A 21,588-nucleotide genomic window follows, 5' to 3' on the forward strand; every position below is an offset into this window, starting at 1 on the left:
ATGTGATGAGGATATGAATATACTTTTTGGCAGGGGACACTTCGCTCTGACTCAATTACTTGTCTGGGGGGACAATCCATTCAGTGACAGAAAAATTCTCACAATAGTTTGTGGGATACCACATCGTCCGAAACAGCGGATTGCTTCAAAGCCATGCATCTAATTTATACTGGATTATTTATTCTGGATTATGTACACTGTGCACATGCGCACAGTGTACATAATTGCTATATAGAGCACACTTGTGGGCTAATGCATTGTAATGTGTATTGGGGCAGGATATAAAAATAGAATGACAGTGTGGGATATAATTATTCAGTGAGGGTCTTCAAAGCCAGCTTTACTGTCGGTATGTTCAGGTATACATAACTCTGGAGTATAAAGTCAATCCAGTACAAACACTCCATCATGCACAGCACCTAGATATATATATATATATTTTATATGCATGAACTGACCTCTTTGTATGGCTGAGTAACTCGTCCCCGGGGTCTGAACTACTGAGGGAAAAAAGTTGGTAAACATCAAAAATATTTTCACATTCGCCCTGTTTGTGCAAGGAGGATAAATCAGAGTTTGTGCATTCACGTTGTAAAACTAGCTTCAACATAGGATTTTCAGGACAGTATACAGTTATAGTATTGTATAGATTACTTACAATGAATATTTAGGTGCAAACAACGACTCTCTTCGTCTAAATTGGTATTCTTCAGCAGAAACTTTACTGAAAGAGAATACTCATTTTCAAGCAGAGTAAATTTGTAATGGATGGCTGGGATAACTCCAAGTTGATTAGTCGAAAGTAGAACGTTTGAGTAGCGATCGATAGATTCTTTGGATAGCTACAAGACGGAAAGTGCATGCATGCATGTAAGTAATCACACGATCATGTGTATGTAATGCACGTTACATCATAATTAGAGACGGTACTTAGTGCACAGTATAACCCCTCCTTCAAAAGATCGAGTGATCATGCTTTTGACTTGCATTGTCTTGTGCATGGTAATAGAGCACTAACTAACTCACAACGGATGACGATTGCATATTAACAGTCCAATTACGGTGTGGCTGGGAGTTTTGTATCTCCATCTCTATTTCATTTTCAAATTGAATTTGACCTCGATCCACCAATTCTTTTGTGAATCCATGGCGATCTCCTTCAAGCTCTTCTCTAATTATCTGTATAATGAAAACTCATCATCATGCATAAATAATTATGTTACGCTGTCAGATTTAAGCTCAAACATCACAATGTCAAAACACATGCATGCAACATGCATAATTATCACTCCGGAAACCTACATTTACATGAGTGCGTAGATCCCGACAGATCACACATTTCACGTCAATTACGACAACGTTACGCAGTAAGTAAGTTCTGCTAAACAGCAAAGCACTGTACATTTTCTCAATTGTAAAGCCAAATACTTTACGAACGTAAATACCAAAGCCCTCGAAACGAGTAAGTTCGATAGATCCATAGGATTGGCCAATAGGAAAGTGTCCACCCTCCAGGGTCTCAAATACTTCGTTCTGGTCTGTTGTTCGAGCAATGACAAGAGGGTCAGCCCTTAAACTGGCACGATGTTGTATTTGTAAAGTAAGAGGCTTCTTGAACTGCACTTCGGGCTCACATTTCACATAATATATTAAACTGAATAGGTCTGAGTTTGCAGGAATCTCAAAGTCAGTGGATGAGTCAAAGAATATGTGTAGGACACACGTATCGGTTCCTTTAGGTAGGCAATTCTTGGGGAATTTAATTTTAAATCCGAACGTGCTGAACTCCTTAGATTTGTTAGTGACTTCCACAACAGTTTTTCCAATGCGACCTGTGATTCAAAACTCAACATAATTAGTATCATAGTCCAGAGAGCAAATTAAGGCATCCGGCACACTATTATAACTATAGAAAGAGCTCCAAAAAGATAATTAAACCTGGTGATGGTATGGTAGCCTGGATTCCAGGCAGGAGAGAGGCAATCCAAGGGTTTGGAGTTGAGGCTAATTGTATGGATTCGGTGCCATTGTGTGTTGACTCTTCATTCCTTCCAGTATAGAACTCACCTGAAGCTGAAAACAAACGTGTCTTATTATTGTACATACAACCATTAACCTCATCATGCCTGAGTTAAATAGCTGGTTGAGGTTATATATCTTTACGAATCTATATACAACTGTTCTTGAACTAACGTTATATTTACAACTCCATGCCAGGAGCTTTTTCTGGCAGTGAAGTTGAGTGAAGATGTATAAATTTTGGTATACTTTAGTTATAATTTTTATGTCATGTTCTAATTAACACACCTAGTAAGCTAGTGGTAGAAGGCACTGGAGGATCCAACTGCTCGTCAGTGACTCCCTTCTTTACCATCAACTGGTGGAAGCTGGTGGTCCCTGGTTTCTATACACATACATATGAACATGTAAATCTGAACAGCTTCAGTTCTAGGGTACATTGGATTACAATGTAGAAAGGTCTAATTACGGGTCAGGTTAAGAGGATCTATATAGCTAAGATCAGGAGTTCAACTCCTGCATGCTATGATAAATGTACAAATACTCCACCTTTATAAACCACACCAGGGTGTCATACAGGATTTTGAAGTAGAGGGGGAAATAAGAAAAGTAACTTGCTAAAAAAAAGGTCAACTGTTCAAGTATTTCAATACTCTGTTAGTATGTAAAATTACCAGCTATGGACCCAAACTAGTACCTGAATGCAAATTTTAGGGGAGGAAATTGGAGCTTGAGGGAGGATATCCCCCCTTTCCCCCTCCCCTGACACCCTGATATAGGTACATGAGCAATTAAACTGCATGCTCACTATCCGAAACAAGAGCTCACCTTCACGGCAACAGCTGTTTGCTTTGAGAGGTAATCGAGTATCTCCTTGTAAGCCTTCCTTTGTTTGAATCCCTTCCATGCAGCCTGTAGCTTGACAGTGTCCTCTTGACGTGAGGAGAGGAACTCGAGTCTCTCCTTATATGGTCGTCTCTCTCTAGCCCCCCTCACTCTGGCTTGTATCTGGATGATGAGTGGCTCGTTGGCTTGCATCAGAGTCCACCTGTCATAGTCTGCTGTCACCTTGGTAACCACAGCCTGTGAGGGGGAGAGTATGCAAAGGTTGGTATAAATCTTTCAGCAAACGATAAACTTTCCAGCTATACATATACATGTACACCGATACAAAAGTTATATTATACAAACATCAACACATTTACACACACACGTACAGCAAGGGAAAAGTAACTTCACCTGTATTTCATCTTTGCTGAGTTCACAAGATTCTCCAGTGAATCCTTGAGGCTCTGCCCACTGCCCCTCCCCTGTCTGGCTGTTGTGGTAGTAGGTGTACCCTCCATGAAGGTGGTGGGCTGACCATCCATCATTGTCAGACACTCCTGTGTATAAAAGTAAAACTGTGAACGCCTCCGTCAATATGTACAGTACATTCTTTCGAATAAACTTGGGTAAAGGTATATAAGTAGCTAAAACACGTACATGTAACATACAAATCTGTCAACTGAGCTATTTAAGTGCCATAGAATTCCCCTCGACAGATTCTCTGTTAACTCACCCACCCACACACCACACACAACACACCACACACACTCACCTTTGTCCATTTTCTCCTGTCGTGCTGCACTCAGTTTCTCTAAGTACGTGTCAGTGCAGCTGTCAGTGATGGAGCGGATGTTGGTAGTGGGGGCTTTGATGGCCTCCAATGTGGCGGCTGGGTCGTTGCTCTCCACAGCACGGTTGATGGAGCTCACCGCCTGGGCGTCTGTGAGTGTGTGTGGGGGTGTGTGTGTTAAATCGCTACGTAAACGTGCCACCTTTCATTGTTTAGGTCATTATAGATTCAAAATGGACCTTAACTCGTACTTCACCAAACTCAAGGAGTACTAATCTCTACCATACATGTGTATATACCAGAATATCATATGGGCCTTCCACTAAAATGTGTTAATCGTTTACAGAGCAATCCTTTACGAGGATGATGTAAAAATAATTTCCGGGCCAACTCTCCGCTTTACACACATTCTTCCACAATGCAACTATAAGTCTATTCACTCACATTCCAGTGCCTCCACAGTCTGAGCGTTGGCCTTTTCCACCATGCCTTGTATCTCTTCCCTACTCAACACTGCCTCTGGGTCACTCTCCAACTTAACCGCAAGAGCAGCCTTGAGTAGCGTCAGGTAGTGAGGGGCCTGGGGCTCTTGGATACCCTCCAGATGGGCATGGTCGCTTTGTAGCGCCTCTAGAAGAGCCTGAGGGTCATCTGCTGTCAGTGTACTGTTGATGGTGACAATGGCCTCAGCAGCTAAAAACGAAAAGCATTGTCACTGCAGAGGTCACCATGCCTATATTGCATCTACAGTAGGTCTATATGCTGTACAGGTCAACACATTTCTCATACATAGTACAGCATTTCAAGCTTCTAGCAATTGAAAACTATGCACATAGGGAACAAAATACAATTCCAGTTAAAGCGGGTGTACATGCAGCTTACACAGTCAAGATGACACACACACTATAGCCTCTAACTCACAGAGTGTCTCTTGTCTAACTTCCTCGTTGACCTGAGCCACGACATCACGTATCTCTGCCTCTGTGAGAGCACCACCTTTCCTCAGTCGAGCCTCCTCAAGGGCATTCTGAGGGGGGAGGGTGTGTGAGTGTACATCGATCAATATTGAAAGTACAACGCTGGTGAATAAGAAAACCTTCGACGTTTAGCAACAAATAATAGAGCTATCAACACCCAAAATACCAATTAAAACTTATTTAAGTTTACCATGTTCAGGGTGTCATACAGGATTTTGAAATAGAGGGGGGAAATGAGAAAAGTAACCAGAAAATGTTGCTAAAAAAGGTCAACTGTTATTTCAATACCCAGCTATGGACACTCAGTCATAATTGAAGGGGGGGGCCCCTGTATGACACCCTGCACACCGACTAGGTCCTGTACATATATGTAATACATGAGGGGAAAAGGACAGTCATTATTATAGTGATGAAAGTGCCATGGGACGAGTGTGAGTTAATTGTGTATCTGGGCCGGGGTTAATGACTTTTGTAAGAGAAGTAGTATGTGCATTTGTTTGACCAATGTATGAAATTATATTATGACCAATACTGAGGAATGTTACTGGCAAGGCAAAATCCAATATGCATAAAGTAAAACTACAATAATTATGTGAGTGAAGGTTCAGTATCTTAACAATGTGGCCGAAAAATGCACAGCAGTAGATCTAACTTAGTATTATAAAAACGGATACTAATTTTAGCGAATTTTGTAATGAACGCTAAATTAAGTATGCACTAACAATTTAAAAAAATTATGAATCTCATTTAAACTTTTTTCTTTCATGTACTTTTGTATAAAGAGTATGCTAGTACATATTTTGACAAATATTGTGCTAATGAATTTGCTACAAATCCGACAAAATTAGTACCCTAAAAACAGTCTGTAAAATTACTACCCGTCTATAATAGTAACATTAAGGTATCATTAGAGCCATGAATTTCTTAACCACACACGAAGTGGCGCCAACACTCGGTCATGAATAATTTTACAGGACCTATCATGTCATTCCGTGGGATATATTTGTGAACGGTTGTGGGTACAGTTGACATATGCAGCAATCAGTTCAGGCTCCAGCAAGACAGGTACTATACATAGAAACTTGACAGGTCTGTCAACGAACGGCCTGAACGGCCTGCATGGTCTCGAGGCATATGCAATAATTCACGTAGAAGTTGGTCAAACGTAGAAGTTGGTCAAGATAAAAGCAAACCATGACTATATAGACCACACACAGGTGAGCAGACTCTGAGATGTGTGTACAGCTACTTACACTCACCTCTTTGGGTACATTGACATTGGCCCCAGCATCGATTAGGGGCTCCATACATTTCTTGTGACCACCAAAACTGGCTGTCCGAAGAGGGGTCTCTCTCGACTGTACATAGGAGGGAAAAGAATGTTGACATCATATAAGCTGACGAAACACATAAGAAACCTCACTCACGCACCATCCTGGGGTGCTGTAGACACAGCTTTCTGAGTGAGACAATCACTTCGTCAACTGATGGTCTCTGTTGAGGTCGGTCATGGAGGCAGCTAACAACAAGAGGATAAAGAGCGTGTTTCTGCCCCATTTTGTCACCATGGACAGCAGTGCTTCGACGCATGAGCTCCACCTGTCCCCAGAAAGAGTTGATATAGTTGTAAAGATTTTGTTTAACTTCGTTGACTTTAGGGAAATCACCGATAATAGTGTGAATGATGAGATGACCGAATGAGAAGATGTCCAGCTTGGTAGTGTAGGTTGGCTCTTCTCCATGACATTCGGGAGGCATGTAGGTTGGATTTCCCGGGACACTTGTCAGAACATGAGTCAATCTGTCCAGGTCCACATACCTGGAGACACCCAGGTCTCCGATCTTGGCAGTGAGGTCCTCAGTGAGCAGGATGTTGGGAGCAGTGAGGTCACGATGGATGAGGGGAGGGGTCAGAGAGTGTAGATAGTGAAGGCCCTTGGATATATCATACAGGATACGGATTCTAGTGGCGATATTCGTGTCTCGATGGGTTTCAACAAAAATAGCCAAGTCGGAATGAAGCCTCTCCATTATTAAACTGATGTCGCTCTTATCGCGGCCGTAATGGACGCCAACAAAGTTGACTATGTTGGGATGATCCAGACTGCTCAGAATACGACATTCATTGCAGAAATTTGTTAAAATCCTCTCTTGATTTTGTAGGAGCAATATGGAGTGGATTTTCTTAGCAATGCAGTCTCTTCCATTCACCGTCACTCTAAAGACACAGCCATAAGCCCCATGACCAGCTTGGTTCTCCTCTAGACCCAATCCTTCCACCTGGACCACCAGAGCATCAAGGTCACTTCTTGTAGCCATTTTGAAGATTTACAGAAAAAGGGTCTTTGTGTTCCTTGGTCATATGACACATTCTCCTACTGCGCATGCCCAGGTATCCAGATGTATTTCAGAAGCTTAATGATCTTTACCAAATCAGACACATAAATAGGACTTGCATCAGAGGACTTGCATGATGTGTCTTGGACCATGGCGAATGGAGAATAGAAAGACCTACTGTATAGGCAACACAATTCATGGTAAGTGTGAGTACCCTCCCACCCTACAATAGATACCTCCATCAGCTGGCTAAGATATCATTCTCACTACTCTCATGTGTCTGGATCTGAGAGGCGTCAGATCTTCTAAGTCACGTACCTTTCAACGGCCATCTAGCTAGCTAGCTGCATATATCATCATTTCAGTCTGTTATTATTGTGTACAGAATTGTACCTTATTATCTCAGCTACCCCACCACTAGATACCTCACACACACATCTTGAGCCCCTAGTATCAGAGTGTACTAATCTCGTCCCTCTCTCTCACAGATTGTTTCGTTCTCCTACTTTCTTTGGGATTGCCGGAGGAGTGACTGACAGTGACTGTGTGTACTCTGTCCTGCCCCTCTACCATTCCCACGGCCTCGCACACGGTGGAGGGCCTATGATCTACACAGGAGCCACTCTCGTCATTAGGAAAAAGTTTTCTGCCAAACACTTTTGGACCGATAGTGCAAAGTACAACTGCACTGTGAGTTGGCTAATTGACTGGGGCTGACCCACTTACATTAATGTCTTAGATAGACAGTACGTGTTGTTATGCTTTCAGCTATTCTTGCCTTTGCTTTCACTACACAACTTGAGCTATGTATCACTGTGTACGGGTGACATCACTTCATTTATATCCACTTACTCCCCCACTGTGCAGATGGTGTGCACGATTGGGGAGTTGAATCGCTACGTGTTGGTCCAACCCCCTGGCTGTATCCGAACCTTGACCCTTTCGAGGAGCATGACGAGAGGTTCGTCCATGTTGCCCAGCTGAGACAGGAAGGTCTGGAGACTACCTCTTTGTGAGTTATCTGTGTGGTCATCTCTAGCCTCGTTCCCGGCCCATCTATTGTAACAACCTAGCTAGGCTATCTCTAGACGTACAGTGCATCCAGCTTAGAGAGTAGATTACCACAAATTTGTGAGTAGCTGTACTTAAATGTAAATATCTTTTGATCGGAACATTTCTAAGAAATGGTGTTGATACCAATGTGTAGATGAATGACCATGAAAACAGTAATCTTGTACAGATAAGGTCCTAGACTTCATCACATAATTGTTCAATGGTTTAGGTATCCTGACCATCCCTTTATGGGTCTTACATTATGTTCATAGTGTTTATAATTCATGATTTACTAGTTTTCAGGTACACTTTTGGTTAGAGTAATAACTTCTGACAAATTAATAGCTTAGCTTTCAAATTTCTGTAGTAAGTTAACAGATAAATGGGCTACATTTTGATACCAAGAACATCCTATATGCTTATTCCATTGTTGACTGAAAAGCTACATAATTACTATTTTCTACTGTTTTGATGACATCAGCAGCTGCAAACCACAAACCAATGCCGCTTTATCAACCACAAACTTAATTACGATTACCCACTATAACAATTTGTTGTTGTTCTATTAATCACCACAAACCCACCACCTTATGTTTCCATGGAAACATTTTTGAGTATGTTGTAGCTTGGTCATTCACCTACACATTGGTATCAACACTATTACTTAGAAATGCTCCAATCAAAAGATATTTACATTTAAGTACAACTACTCACACATTTGTGGTAATCTACTCTCTAAGCTGGATGCACTGTGCCATTATTATACAGTGAAGTCACCCTGTAAGCAGGTCACCCTCTATAATACAGCCAGGTTAATGGGGCCCAAAGTCTCCATAGCATGTGTTTGGACCGGTGTTAGCAGGCCACCTCTTTATTTCAACCACTGTTAGTCTGCCCAAGACAGTAGTAGATACAGTTTTAGTTATTGCAATTTTGGTATCCACAGTATCTAGCTCAGATTAACTATACAATTGTTGTTTATCCTGCGGCTAGACTGTGACAACTTTCTGGTGAACAACAGGACACTACGGATTCTGATGGATCAGCAAAGGTAAGTCAGTGCGTGTACAGTCCATAGGGAGGGGATAACTTGTCTATATGTACGAGGCTTGCACTGAATACATTATTTGCTGACCTGTGGACTTTATTATGGTACATGTATGTACATGTAGAACAAGTTTGAATTGTCCCCTTCCCTCCACTGTAGATCTGCCTATGCACATTCTGAACACCGAGGTGTTTGGGTTCATTGTCAAACCAGAGGACTATGAGAGCCTGGACCACGCTGCTCAGGACTTCCTTAACTTTAAGCTGGAAAACCTTGGTGAGCCCCTCCCCCTTAAAGCTGCGGTGTCATCTGCTCTTTATTAGTATAGCCAGTAGCCATCTCAGTGTGTGCTGATATAGCTCCATTGTTGCTGTGAACAATGTGTGTGGGCGGGTATAATTAGTGCAGGTCATAATAGAGGGGCTCTTTTAATAGTGTTCCCACAACATCCTTGACTGTGTATCCATTAGTGTGTGTATTGTCTCCCCCCACACAGTGGACCACCCCCCTATACTGCATTAGTGTGTGTGTTGTCTCCCCCCACACAGTGGACCACCCCCTATACTGCATTAGTGTGTGTGTTGTCTCCCCCCACACAGTGGACCACCCCCCTATACTGCATTAGTGTGTGTATTGTCTCCCCCCACACAGTGGACCACCCCCCTATACTGCATTGTGTGTGTATTGTCTCCCCCCACACAGTGGACCACCCCCCTATACTGCATTAGTGTGTGTGTTGTTTCCCCCCACACAGTGGACCACCCCCCTATACTGCATTAGTGTGTGTGTTGTCTCCCCCCACACAGTGGACCACCCCCCTATACTGCATTAGTGTGTGTATTGTCTCCCCCCACACAGTGGACCACCCCCCTATACTGTACAGTCAGTACATCTCCAGACCACACCCTGTCAAGAACAACTTGGGGTTGGACGTGGTAAGCTGTCTCTACTATTACAGTTATGTTGTATGTGTACGGAAATCATAAAAGTTCACTGATAATTTCCAAACAATATTTTGTAGGTGTTCATGATTGGGCTAGTACGGAGGCCAGAAAGAAGGAACCGGATGATTTTAAGCCTGGACGAGCTCAACTTCAACTACACCCTCTTTGAGTGCTGTCGATGGAAGGTGAGAGAAAGTTAATAATTATACATCGTATGGAGTAAGGTTTTAGATAGTGGCTTATCACGTCCAACCCCAAATTGTCATTGAGAGAGGGTAGTCTTGAGATGTACTGCATGGTGTAGAGTATAGGTTCACTGTGTGTGAGGGGAGACATAACTGGCTGTACAATACAGAGGGATGGGGGAGGAGACAATACACACTAATTGATACACAACGATGTGGTGGGGAACTCATATTTAAAAGAACCTCATTTTATCCCTGGCCACTACAGACAGTTGAATCAGAGCTTCCTGGACAGTCTGGGCATCAAGTACCTACCCGGCTGGAAGGACCCTTGGGGAGAACAACCTATGACCTTTGGAGAGGTCGGCTGTTTCCTTAGTCACCACACGATATGGCAGCAGGTGAGTGGGCGTTAGTGGACACTTGTTGATGTGTACAGAAAGTATTGCTACCTGTTGCATTGTGGGCACTTGTAACTGTGTGAAACCTGTCTAATGTGGTCACCCTCTATAATAGTACAGCCAGGTTAATGTGCTCCTAAGTCTCCTGTGTGCGGACACAAACATTAGCTGTTTGAGCGAACTAGATACTTTCATGAACTGCTTTAACTGATGAAGCGGTGGTTGAAAATACTTGTCTTCGAAGGTGACAAAAAACACTGTTTTCCAATCGTTGCTTTGTAGAATCCCCATAATGTTAAAGTCATTAAAATAAAAAGTTGATTGCGTGTCTGTTATGTCAACGCACGGGATGAATGCTCTACTGAGCATCTTGTTATAATAGCCACTGTTGGTCTGTCCAAGGGTGACCAGTATAGACAAGTCTTACTGTACCTCTCTTGCCCCCCAGATGATGACGGAGGGTCTGGATCAAATCCTGATTCTGGAGGATGATGTCGTGTTTGAGCCCTACTTCCGACATGACCTCACTAGCTAGAGTACTGGAAGAGGCCAATCGGATCACACCAAACTGGGACCTCATGTGAGAGCTCTGGAGATATACAGTCTATTATTATACGCAATGTCCGTATCTCGTTAGACAATATTCCAATCTTTGCTTACAAGTAGTTCAGTGCAACACCATAAATAAGGCACACCTTATAATCAGCTGACAGTAGTCTAGAAGTAAGAAAATTGCTGTCTAATTTCCTTGAACTATAACCATGCAAGTTTGGATTGTCCAACTTACAACAAGTTAACGCTAGATTGTTGTATATAGAGATGCATTTCATGATACAGGGGATGGGTCTTCTTCACTGGGCCTGTGACCGTGGCAACCTGAACATGGTGAAACTACTTGTGAAGAGGGGAGCAGATGTTAATATTGAGGACACAGACAATCAGACACCTCTTCATTATGGTGAGAGATGGAGTATTCCTTTACAGAGGGTGCTTGTGTGTTAATACATGTTGAAGCTAGCTGTCTGTTTGTAGATCTTTGTTTGAGTCCAATGCTCCCTCTACTGAATAGTGAGGGAAGTCAGTTTGGCTGTGTATCTATGGTAACCTGTGAGATCTTTTTGTATTTGCATTAAATGATTAATATTGATGATGATCGAGGAAAAAGACCCTAGAGCTATAGAAGTTGAGCTGGTTGATGAATTAGATTTATTCACGGTAATAATTATGTCTCTTTTTGAATTTCTTGATTTTCGCGATTGATTGTATTTCCTCTACAGCTGTGTCATGTGATCATCATGCTGTCATCTCTTATCTACTGCAAGTGGCCAAAGCAAGAACAGACATTGCAGATTGTGATGGCAACCTACCTCAAAATATAATTATGTGACTGATCGAGAATCAACAACTTTTTAATTAACTTATTTTGCACATTTCCCATTAAATTGACCAATTTGCAAGTTTTTACATGATAAAAGAGAATGTAACTGTATGGTGAAATGCATGGCAATGGTCGAGAAACAGTAGACACAAAAATTATAAGACAAAATGATGTAGTGTAAAGCAATCTACGTATCTATCAGAGGCTAGCTGCCATGGTAACAGTACAGTTAATAAGGTACAGAGTCAGTGTATAGTAGTTCACACACTTGAATGTGTCCATTCCTACTAGCCACATCATAGGCAGTACGTCCGTCCTGTATAGTGGGTATGTGAGCAGTTAGTGATGAAAGGAAAACATTCGTACAGCAGGAAATTTTCGTGTGGCGCAAAACATTTCGGTTTTTCGAGGGCAGAGCAGTTAATGCAAAGGATATAAACTCACACACACACCGGTATTTCACATGCAATGCTGCGTTTCCTGGCATTGAACGTGAATATCATTGTCCACAAATATTTCTTCTGAGAGCTCTCGAGCCAAAATATCAAAAATGTCATGCTATGCGGTAGTTAGACAACAAAATCATAACATAAGGAAACAAAATGTAACAACTATACTCATAACAAGTGGATACAATCGTTATTTTGGTGATAAACACATGCTATAAAGTCATGTTACAGTAGATGTTATAATCATGTGACTCACATTATTCTGGATGTGGACGTCAGCCTTGGCCTCTAACAATATTCTAAAAACTCCACAGTGACCCTCCTGACTGGCCATGTACAATGCTGTGGCTCCATCATTCTGCATGTACACATCCAAATAATTACTAACAGACAAGCAGTAAATCTCACCTTATATTGAATGTCCACTTGAGCTTTCAATTCCACTGCCCTCACATGACCATTCTGAGCTAGTCTCGAATACCCGCCTCAACCTAAAAGCTTGAGTCTGGTCAAACTCACATTGAGGTTTGGTTCAAGTGTGTCCAGGAATTTCTTGGACATTTAATTGACCACAAGTGGGTGTGGAACATGAATAAAATTATAGTCTACATGAATAGAGCTGTGGGCAGGTCACTACCAGACACTGACAGTGTGGTCTTGAGGACTCGGTGTAGACTGTCCACTAGTGAGAACATCATTAGCAGCGGCTTGTACACCGAGAACTCTGCCGGGGAGGACGAGGAGAGGCTGTGGGGGGTATATGTGGGCGGGGCCACAGATGATTAGATTTCCATAAGCCAAAATAAATAGATACCAGTTACTATAAAATTATCATAATCAAAAAAAATACTTCGAAGATTTGTTGGCTGGCTTAAAAAAGAGTACGGATTAACTACAATATTAATGGGTCTCATTAGATCTAGAGATGTTGTACCATGGACCCACCTCTTGATGAGGGAGGAGCTACTGTTCCTGGCATGGGCCAACACTAACAGTCTCTTGAGGAGGGTGGTCCGATGCTCCTCCCACTCACTCAACGACTGGATGAACAGTGACACCACCAGCTGGTACTGGGGACCGTCCAACTAGCGGAGGAGGGTGGCAAAGGTCAAGAGCAAGCCACGCACCATAAAAAAGCGTTTTGCCACTAAGAGTAACATACAGTAGAAGGTGCAGCAATAATTATTATGGCTATTGTGCATACGCTGACACTATTATAGCAAACAATACTTATAGTGTAGGGTTGACATTATTTGCATCTACTTGTGTTCACCTCGTAAGCGGAGGAGACCCAGGTGTCAGGAGCAGCTGCCAGGAAGGTTGCTAGGTTCCTCTCCTCTCTCTGGTAGCAGTGACTCCTGTGCAGGGTGGCAGAACAAAGCAAGATAATGTACACTATTAGGTATAAATTGTAAGCCCCCAATCAATAATATAAGAGGGCATTTTGAGCTTAGAATGCAATGAAGAGAATAATGTATTGCTTACTAACACTTATCCCACACAAGTCATATCTTTTTAATGCCTAAAAGAAAGCTAAAAAATGGGCATTGAAGACACTATAATCAAACTTTTGAGAAGAAATATTAATTCGCTTACACACAAAAACAGGTTTAGCATGCAGACCACATTAATTAGTTAGTGCTCACAGGTTCATGACGTGTGCTCCGACATGAAGGTAGTAGGGGAGCAGGTGCATGTTGCTCTGTGGACCGCCCCCTCCACTTTCCTCACTGAAGGACTTTTCGTACGCAAACCGGACCAGAATCGAAGTAGTCGATTGTCGTGAGCGAGGGTATGGAAGGAGGGGTCAAATAGTCCCGTACACTCTTGTAGGTAGCTGTGGAACCTGGAGGTGTGTGTGTGGGTGGGATATTACCAGCCTACAGTATTTAGCTCGATAGAAATAGCTGACAATGTGTCTAGACAGTATAGATGCATACCTTGCAGAACTGGAGAAGTGTATTTGGTAAAGATCATTAAGTATGAAACAACATTTTTAATACAGAAACCACCTCAGTCTCACTTTTCAATCAGGAACACCTATAAGAGAATTTGTAGGAAAGGCAGCACTGAAATAATAGCTAGCTGGAGTATACATTATAGTTATTTATACAGGGTAACCGGTTTTTGAGTGGGAAATAAAAGCGTTATCATAGTCATAACTTAACTATGATCATACGTACAATAATTATGTATGAACATTGGATACAATACACTAACGTCAACTACTCTTGAGTTCAAATATATATACTGATGATTGTATAAAAATCAATTGCTAGTTGCCATTGCAACCACAGACAACACACTTAACAAAGTGCAGAGTCAGTGTAGTAGTTCACACACTTGAGTGTGTCCATTCCTACTAGCCACATCATAGGCAGTACGTCCGTCCTGTATAGTGGGTATGTGAGCAGTTAGTGATGAAAGGAAAACATTCGTACAGCAGGAAATTTTCGTGTGGCGCAAAACATTTCGGTTTTTCGAGGGCAGAGCAAAGGATATAAACTCACACACACCGGTATTTCACATGCAATGCTGGGTTTCCTGGCATTGAACATGAATATCATTGTCCACAAATATTTCTTCTGAGAGCTCTCGAGCCAAATATAAAAAATTTTCTGCTATGCGGTAGTTAGACAACAAAAATCATAACATAAGGAAACAACATGTAACAACTATACTCATAATAAGTGGATACAATCGTTATTTCGGTGATAAACACATGCTATAAAGTCATGTTACAGTAGATGTTATAATAATGTGACTCACATTATTCTGGATGTGGACGTCAGCCTTGGCCTCTAACAACATTCTAAAAACTCCACAGTGACCCTCCTGACTGGCCATGTACAATGCTGTGGCTCCATCATTCTGCATGTACACATCCAAATAATTACTAACAGACAAGCAGTAAATCTCACCTTATATTGAATGTCAACTTTAGCTTTTGCAGCGATTAACAATTCCACTGCCCTCACATGACCATTCTGAGCAGCTACAATCAACGCAGTGGCTCCATCCTGTACAGTGTCAAGATAGTGTGAGCAGGTGAACCATCACTCATCACAAACCCACTCATTATACAATATCACATGCAATGACCTAACGTCAGGGGATACACCAACTAGCTGGTCTTTACACAAACATAACTGAAGTCCATTTGCATTGAGTTCGACCCCGGAAGTTATGTGGTCAATTATGGCTTTATTTATGCTTTATGTGGTGACAAGTATGCATGCTTCTACATGGACAATTCGCTATAAGTGAAGCTATCAGATAAAAGCGTTTTTAACAAGGAGGTTATACGTTAAACCTTGAAATTCAGTGAATTATGAAGGTCAATTGACACAAATAGACTTTAGCAACACAGGCAACAGAACATGGGGAGGCTCTGTGGCTAGTGGCCTTTGAGATGTGTGTATAGCTACTTACACTCACCTCATTGGGTACATCAACATTGGCCCCAGCATCGATTAGGAGCTCCATACATTTCTGGTGACCATAGAAACTGGCTGTCCAAAGAGGGGTCTCTCCCGACTGTACATAGGGAGAAAACAATGTAAACAGCATGTTGTGGGAAAAGTGTTGACAGTTAGCCTTGGCTGTTAATTAAGACTATTTCTTACTGGTTGCAATACAGACTTGTCTGGTTGTCCTGTTATAGACCATAAACCATATAATTATATATCACAGCAACTGGACCAGCTAATTGTACACTCTCCACTACTCAGTCTACTCATACACAGAGGTGACAGTACACACACTCAACCATGGAGGAATCAACAGAGTACACAAACACCACCATGCAGCGTGACTCACATTAGTCTTGATTTGGACGTCAGCTTTGGCCTCCAACAACATTCTAACAACTACATAGTGACCATTCTTACTGGCCATGTACAACACAGTGGTTCCATCCTGTACACATCCAAATAATCACTGAGTTGCAGACAAGCGGTAAATCTCACCTTTGCTTGAATGTTAACATGAGCTTTTGCTGCAATCAACAATTCAACTGCCTTCACATGACCATTCTGAGTAGCTACAATCAACGCAGTGGCTCCATCCTGTACAGAGTCAAGATAGTGTGAGCAGGTGAACCATCACTTATCACAGACCCACTCATTAAACAATATCACATGACTAACTAATGTCAGGGCAGGGTTTCACACAGGATTTTTAGCTGGGAGGGGGAAACGTTTAATTCAAGGGGGTCAGGTGTCGTTCTCGAAAAAATTTTTAGCGAAATGGTTATTAAAGGTGCAAGTTGGATCTTTTTTTGTTTCAAACCTTACTAGTATACTCTTCTAAGGATTGTAGACGTTTTTAAGTAGAAAAATCATACATTTTGGTAATCATTAATTCCTAGGGGGGGGGGGAGGTGGCCTCTCTATGAAAACCTGCAGCAGATACACAAATACCAGTGCTCTCTACACAAACATGACTAGCTCTGGTGTCTAATGGACTATAGGTCAACAGAACATGGGGAGGCTCTGTGGCTAGTGGCCTCTGAGATGTGTGTACAGCTACTTACACTCACCTCTTTGGGTTCATCAACATTGGCCCCAGCATCGATTAGGAGCACCATACATTTCTGGTGACCACTGAAACTGGCTACTAAAAGAGGGGTCTCTCCCGACTGTATACATAGGAGGAAAACAATGTAAACAGCATGTTGTGGGAACTGTGTTTGTGCAACAAAACCAACCTTCTCCTGAGTGTTGACTGTAGCCTTGGCTGCTAAGAGGACCCTCACTATCTCATCATGTCCATTGTAACTGGCTGCATGCAGAGCTGTCTGGTTGTTCTGCCATAAACCATATAATTATATATCACAGCAACTGGACCAGCTAATTTACACTCTCCACTACTAAGTCCACTCATACACAGAGGTGACAGTACACACACTCAACCAAATCAGCAGAGTACACAAACACCACCATGCAGCGTGACTCACATTAGTCTCGATATTGACATCAGTCTTGGCCTCCAACAACATTCTAACAACTCCACAGTGACCCTCCTTACTGGCCATGTACAATGCTGTGGCTCCATTCTGTACACATCCAAATAATCACTGAGTTGCAGACAAGCGGTAAATCTCACCTTTGCTTGAATGTCAACCTTAGTCGTTGCTGCAAGCAACAATTCCACTGCCCTCACATGACCATTCTGAGCAGCTACAATCAACGCAGTGGCTCCATCCTGTACAGAGTCAAGATAGTGTGAGCAGGTGAACCATCACTCATCACAGACCCACTCATTATACAATATCAAATGAGTGCCGTACTTCTATTGCTGTGTTTGCAAGACTACCGGATTATTAGCGCATGCGCTTTTAGCAGAGCTCTATATACGCTTATATTCGAGAATGCGCCTATAATGCAGTCACTTTGAGCCCCACCCAGCAACCGGATGTCTCTGTGATGAGAGCTGACTCGCAAGCTGGCTAGAAAGTGAGCAAGCAAGGCATGCAGGCAACCCCTAATGGGGCAACTAATACTGCATCGTATCTCAGTTGTATGTATGTATGTACCGTATAGCAGGTAATTTTCGGGGGACAAAATATTCGTGGTTCAGCAATATTGAGACATTTCGTGGGTAATATTTTCGTGGTTGGAGCTTGCACTGCTGGTAAAGGTAGGCAAGGTCGCTTCATTCGTGGGTAAAATATTCGTGGTCAGACCTCCAACCACGAATATTTTGCTCCACGAAAAAATTACATGCTATACAGTATATGTCACGCTCAGGAATGTCACGCTTCAGGAATGCGGAATTGGGTGTGGCTACATTCGGTTAATCTTTACTACCTCCAAACCGATCTACTATTGGCATAATTATGCAGAGAATAAAGCTATAGCTATATAAGAGTCTCACTTGAACAAAGCCAACAACGACACTACTACTCTTGAAAGCAGAGTTCTTGAGAGACTGATTCTAGCCAAAAATGTACAAGTTATGTTTATTAATTGCTATTTCATAATGAAAGTACCTCGGTGGGTATCAAAGCTACATAACATTAAAAGCTGTTTTATACACACATTATACAATGATGAATATTAATTTTGCTGCATGCAGAATCCATCACAGGGATGATCGACAATAATTGTTGTTAAAACGATCGATGCCAAGAGTTCAAGTTTAAAATTGATGGCTGCATCAGCAGAACCTTGCAGCGCAACTACCAATAGCTAGCGTTATAGTGTAGAGCTAGCTACTAAGTATATAGAGTAGCAACACTCAGTGGACAAGTTTTGGTACGTACTCTTCTGAAAAGGCTGCAATGGCATTCCAAGTAAGCAAAACTAGGCATAACTCGAGAACGAAGCATCATTTTGCAAATCCATGAATTAAAATCCAAGAAAACTAGAAGCCTATAGAAACTCTTATACTTACACTTCATTGATCCTTGAGCAGCTGTAGCAGTCTACACAGTACAGAGAGACAGTCACATGCACACACATATTAAAACACATGCGCACCAAGGCATAATTATACCCAAATCTCCTCTCCTTCTTTCTCCTAAATTGTACTTAAATATAACTCTGCGCGAGGCTAATCATGCGTGTGCGTATACCTTGTACTATTATGTTACAATTCGTTTTACAGTTCATTTACATCATCATTTAAATTTACATTATAAAAACATTCATATTGACCAGGAACTTGGAATATCATTCATGTCTCACATTCTCTCAGCATGATCAGACAAGGTAACAGCATGCCCAGAGAGTCCTTCCTGATGGATATCACCATCTATAATTATAGCTATCATTCAAGAACTGTACAAGCTAATTAGCTCATAGATAAACTGAATCAATTCTAAAATTTCACTTTCACTCATAACCTTCGCATAATTGGAAAAGCGCTTCAATTTGAGTATAAAAAGTCTGCAGTTGAGCATGCGCTTAAAATAAATATACGCTTATGGTCGAGTAAGCGCTAATAATCCAGTTTCTGCTACCGTATTACTAGACATTTTGCTGGTGACTATCAGGAGCATTGAAACGAGCCAAATCAGCGAAAAATCATTCAATTTTTGTGTTCTGGCAAGTCTTACATGTACCAGTTGGTCCTCAGCTCGCTGACATAGTTTCCCAGACCCATTAGTTCGAATGTTCCATCATCTAAATAACCCTTTCCATGAAGATCAATTATGCAAAATAGTTTTTGTGAAGCGGCGATCAACACTCGCAAAATTCGCTATGTTTGATGCTCGAAAAATATTCTACTAATAGTGAATATGGGTGAAATTTCCCGGAGGCGTATAATTAGAAGGGGGCTTAGAAGTATCGAAACTCCACTTAATCGTATATGCTGTGCTATTAGCGACTGGAGAGTGCACAGCAATTAATCCTGTATCACATCTGGTGGCACATTGTCATTGATAGCGTGCAATTACCTGTCAAGTAATTGCACGCTGCAACTAGTATCCTTGCCATTGCTTGTTACTCGTGTAATCCCATATTGCACTCTTAGCCATACAAATTATTCACTACCAGTTAGCTGGTCTAAACACAAACACGACTAGCTCTGGTGTCTAATGGACCAGGTCAACAGAACATGGGGAGGCTCTGTGGCTAGTGGCCTCTGAGATGTGTGTACAGCTACATACACTCACCTCTCTGGGTACATCAACATTGGCCCCAGCATCGATTAGGAGCTCCATACGTTTCTGGTGACCATTGAAACTGGCTTCCCAAAGAGGGGTCACTCCGGACTGTACATAGGAGGAAAACAATGTAAACAGCATGTTGCGGGATACGTGTTTGTACAACAAAACCTTGGTCTGAGTGTTGACTGTAGCCTTGGCTGCTAAGAGGACCCTCACTATCTCATCATGTCCATTGTTAATGGCCCAGTGAAGAGGAACATCCTGTAGAGACAATATCATCAACCAACGGACATATTGGCACTGTAGAGACAGTATTCCCCTCACCTTGTCTGCCTGGTTGGGATCAGCCCCACACTCCAGTAGCTCCAGAACCACACCCACATTACCCGTCTTACAAGCATCTAAAAATTCCTGGGAGAAAAATGCATTTACTAATTCACTCACACAAAAGCACCAGCACACCAACACTTAGTCTATTTAATTATAATTCTGACACAATGGACAAATATGACAATGCACATTTATTTTATACCTCCACCCACTCACTCACGTACCATCCTGGGGTGCTGTAGACACAGCTTTCTGAGTGAGACAATCACTTCGTCAACTGATGGTCTCTGTTGAGGTCGGTCATGGAGGCAGCTAACAACAAGAGGATAAAGAGCGTGTTTCTGCCCCATTTTGTCACCATGGACATCAGTGCTTCGACGCATGAGCTCCTCCTTTCCTCCTATAGACTTGAAATAGTTGCGAATACTTTGAGGTACGTGGTTGACTTTAGGGAAATCTCCGATAACAGTGTGAATGATAAGATGACCGAATGAGAAGATGTCCAGTTTGGTAGTGTAGGTGGGCCGTTCCACACGACACTCGGGAGGCATATAGCCTACATTTCCCGGGGTGCTTGTTAGAACAATTTGAGTCAATCTCTCCAGATCAACGTATCTGGAGACACCCAGGTCTCCGATCTTGGCAGTGAGGTCCTCAGTGAGCAAGATGTTGGGAGCAGTGAGGTCACGATGGATGAGGGGAGGGGTCAGAGAGTGGAGATAGTGAAGGCCTTTGGATACATCATACAGGATATGGATTCTAGTGGCGATATTCGTGTCTCGATGGGTTTCAACGAAATTGGCCAAGTCAGAATTATGAAGCCTTTCCATTATTAGACTGATGTCGTTCTTATCGCGGCCGTAATGGACTCCAACAAAAGCGACAATGTTGGGGTGATCCAAAACACTCAGAATATGACACTCATTTTGGAACATTGTTACAATCCTCTCCCTCTGTCCAAGGTATCGCTCTTGGAGCAATATGTGGTGTAGTTTTTTAGCAATGCAGTCTCTTCCATTCACCGTCACTCTAAAGACACAGCCATAAGCCCCTGAGCCAGCTTTGTTCTCCTCTAGATCCAATCCTCCTTCCACCTGGACCACCAGAGCATCAAGGTCACTTTATTTTGCAGCAGTTTACATAGATCTATAAAAGGCCTTAATTTCTTGTAAAACTTAATGCATGCATGTGGATGTATGCAGAATCTAGTGCTTTTATAATAGCAACATCTTAT

General features: G+C 42.2%; 3 protein-coding genes across 5 annotated transcripts; 1 reads left to right on the forward strand and 2 right to left on the reverse strand.

The window, feature by feature from the left end:
• Positions 1–698: 698 nt before the first annotated feature.
• Positions 699–21,470, reverse strand: LOC135342589 (ankyrin repeat domain-containing protein 24-like). Its single transcript, XM_064539358.1, has 20 exons — positions 20,579–21,470; positions 20,349–20,435; positions 20,193–20,285; positions 20,031–20,129; positions 17,516–17,614; positions 17,367–17,465; positions 17,118–17,216; positions 16,950–17,048; positions 16,378–16,476; positions 16,229–16,327; positions 15,848–15,946; positions 4,559–4,664; positions 4,082–4,330; positions 3,620–3,787; positions 3,259–3,404; positions 2,848–3,102; positions 2,308–2,404; positions 1,939–2,073; positions 1,303–1,832; positions 699–1,179 (listed from the first exon to the last, which is right to left on the reverse strand). The coding sequence occupies exons 1-20, from the start codon at positions 21,287–21,289 to the stop codon at positions 1,018–1,020; spliced, it is 3,531 nt and encodes a 1,176-aa protein (XP_064395428.1). The 5' UTR covers positions 21,290–21,470; the 3' UTR covers positions 699–1,017.
• On the forward strand, positions 7,038–12,069 carry LOC135342796 (inactive glycosyltransferase 25 family member 3-like). Of its 3 annotated transcripts, XR_010396921.1 has the most exons (9): positions 7,038–7,151; positions 7,440–7,641; positions 7,819–9,055; positions 9,212–9,328; positions 9,549–9,987; positions 10,074–10,181; positions 10,450–10,582; positions 11,031–11,162; positions 11,420–11,853. XR_010396921.1 is itself a non-coding variant. In XM_064539660.1 (6 exons), the coding sequence occupies exons 2-5, from the start codon at positions 9,220–9,222 to the stop codon at positions 10,558–10,560; spliced, it is 405 nt and encodes a 134-aa protein (XP_064395730.1). In that variant the 5' UTR covers positions 8,963–9,055; positions 9,212–9,219; the 3' UTR covers positions 10,561–10,582; positions 11,860–12,069. The 3 variants fall into 3 exon arrangements, 1 of the variants encoding a protein (XP_064395730.1); XR_010396920.1 differs by lacking the exons at positions 7,038–7,151; positions 7,440–7,641 and adding an exon at positions 11,860–12,069 and having other exon boundaries at positions 8,964–9,055; positions 9,911–9,987; positions 11,420–11,540; XM_064539660.1 differs by lacking the exons at positions 7,038–7,151; positions 7,440–7,641; positions 11,031–11,162; positions 11,420–11,853 and adding an exon at positions 11,860–12,069 and having other exon boundaries at positions 8,963–9,055; positions 9,911–9,987.
• LOC135342795 (E3 ubiquitin-protein ligase UBR4-like) lies at positions 12,033–15,124 on the reverse strand. The gene is made up of 6 exons (XM_064539659.1): positions 14,056–15,124; positions 13,683–13,767; positions 13,355–13,494; positions 12,818–13,156; positions 12,666–12,767; positions 12,033–12,276 (listed from the first exon to the last, which is right to left on the reverse strand). Exons 1-4 carry the CDS (start codon positions 14,103–14,105, stop codon positions 13,015–13,017), a joined length of 417 nt encoding a protein of 138 aa, XP_064395729.1. The 5' UTR covers positions 14,106–15,124; the 3' UTR covers positions 12,033–12,276; positions 12,666–12,767; positions 12,818–13,014.
• Positions 21,471–21,588: the final 118 nt, after the last annotated feature.

This window comes from Halichondria panicea, chromosome 10, assembly GCF_963675165.1.
Source record: "Halichondria panicea chromosome 10, odHalPani1.1, whole genome shotgun sequence".
NCBI classification, from domain to species: domain Eukaryota; kingdom Metazoa; phylum Porifera; class Demospongiae; order Suberitida; family Halichondriidae; genus Halichondria; species Halichondria panicea.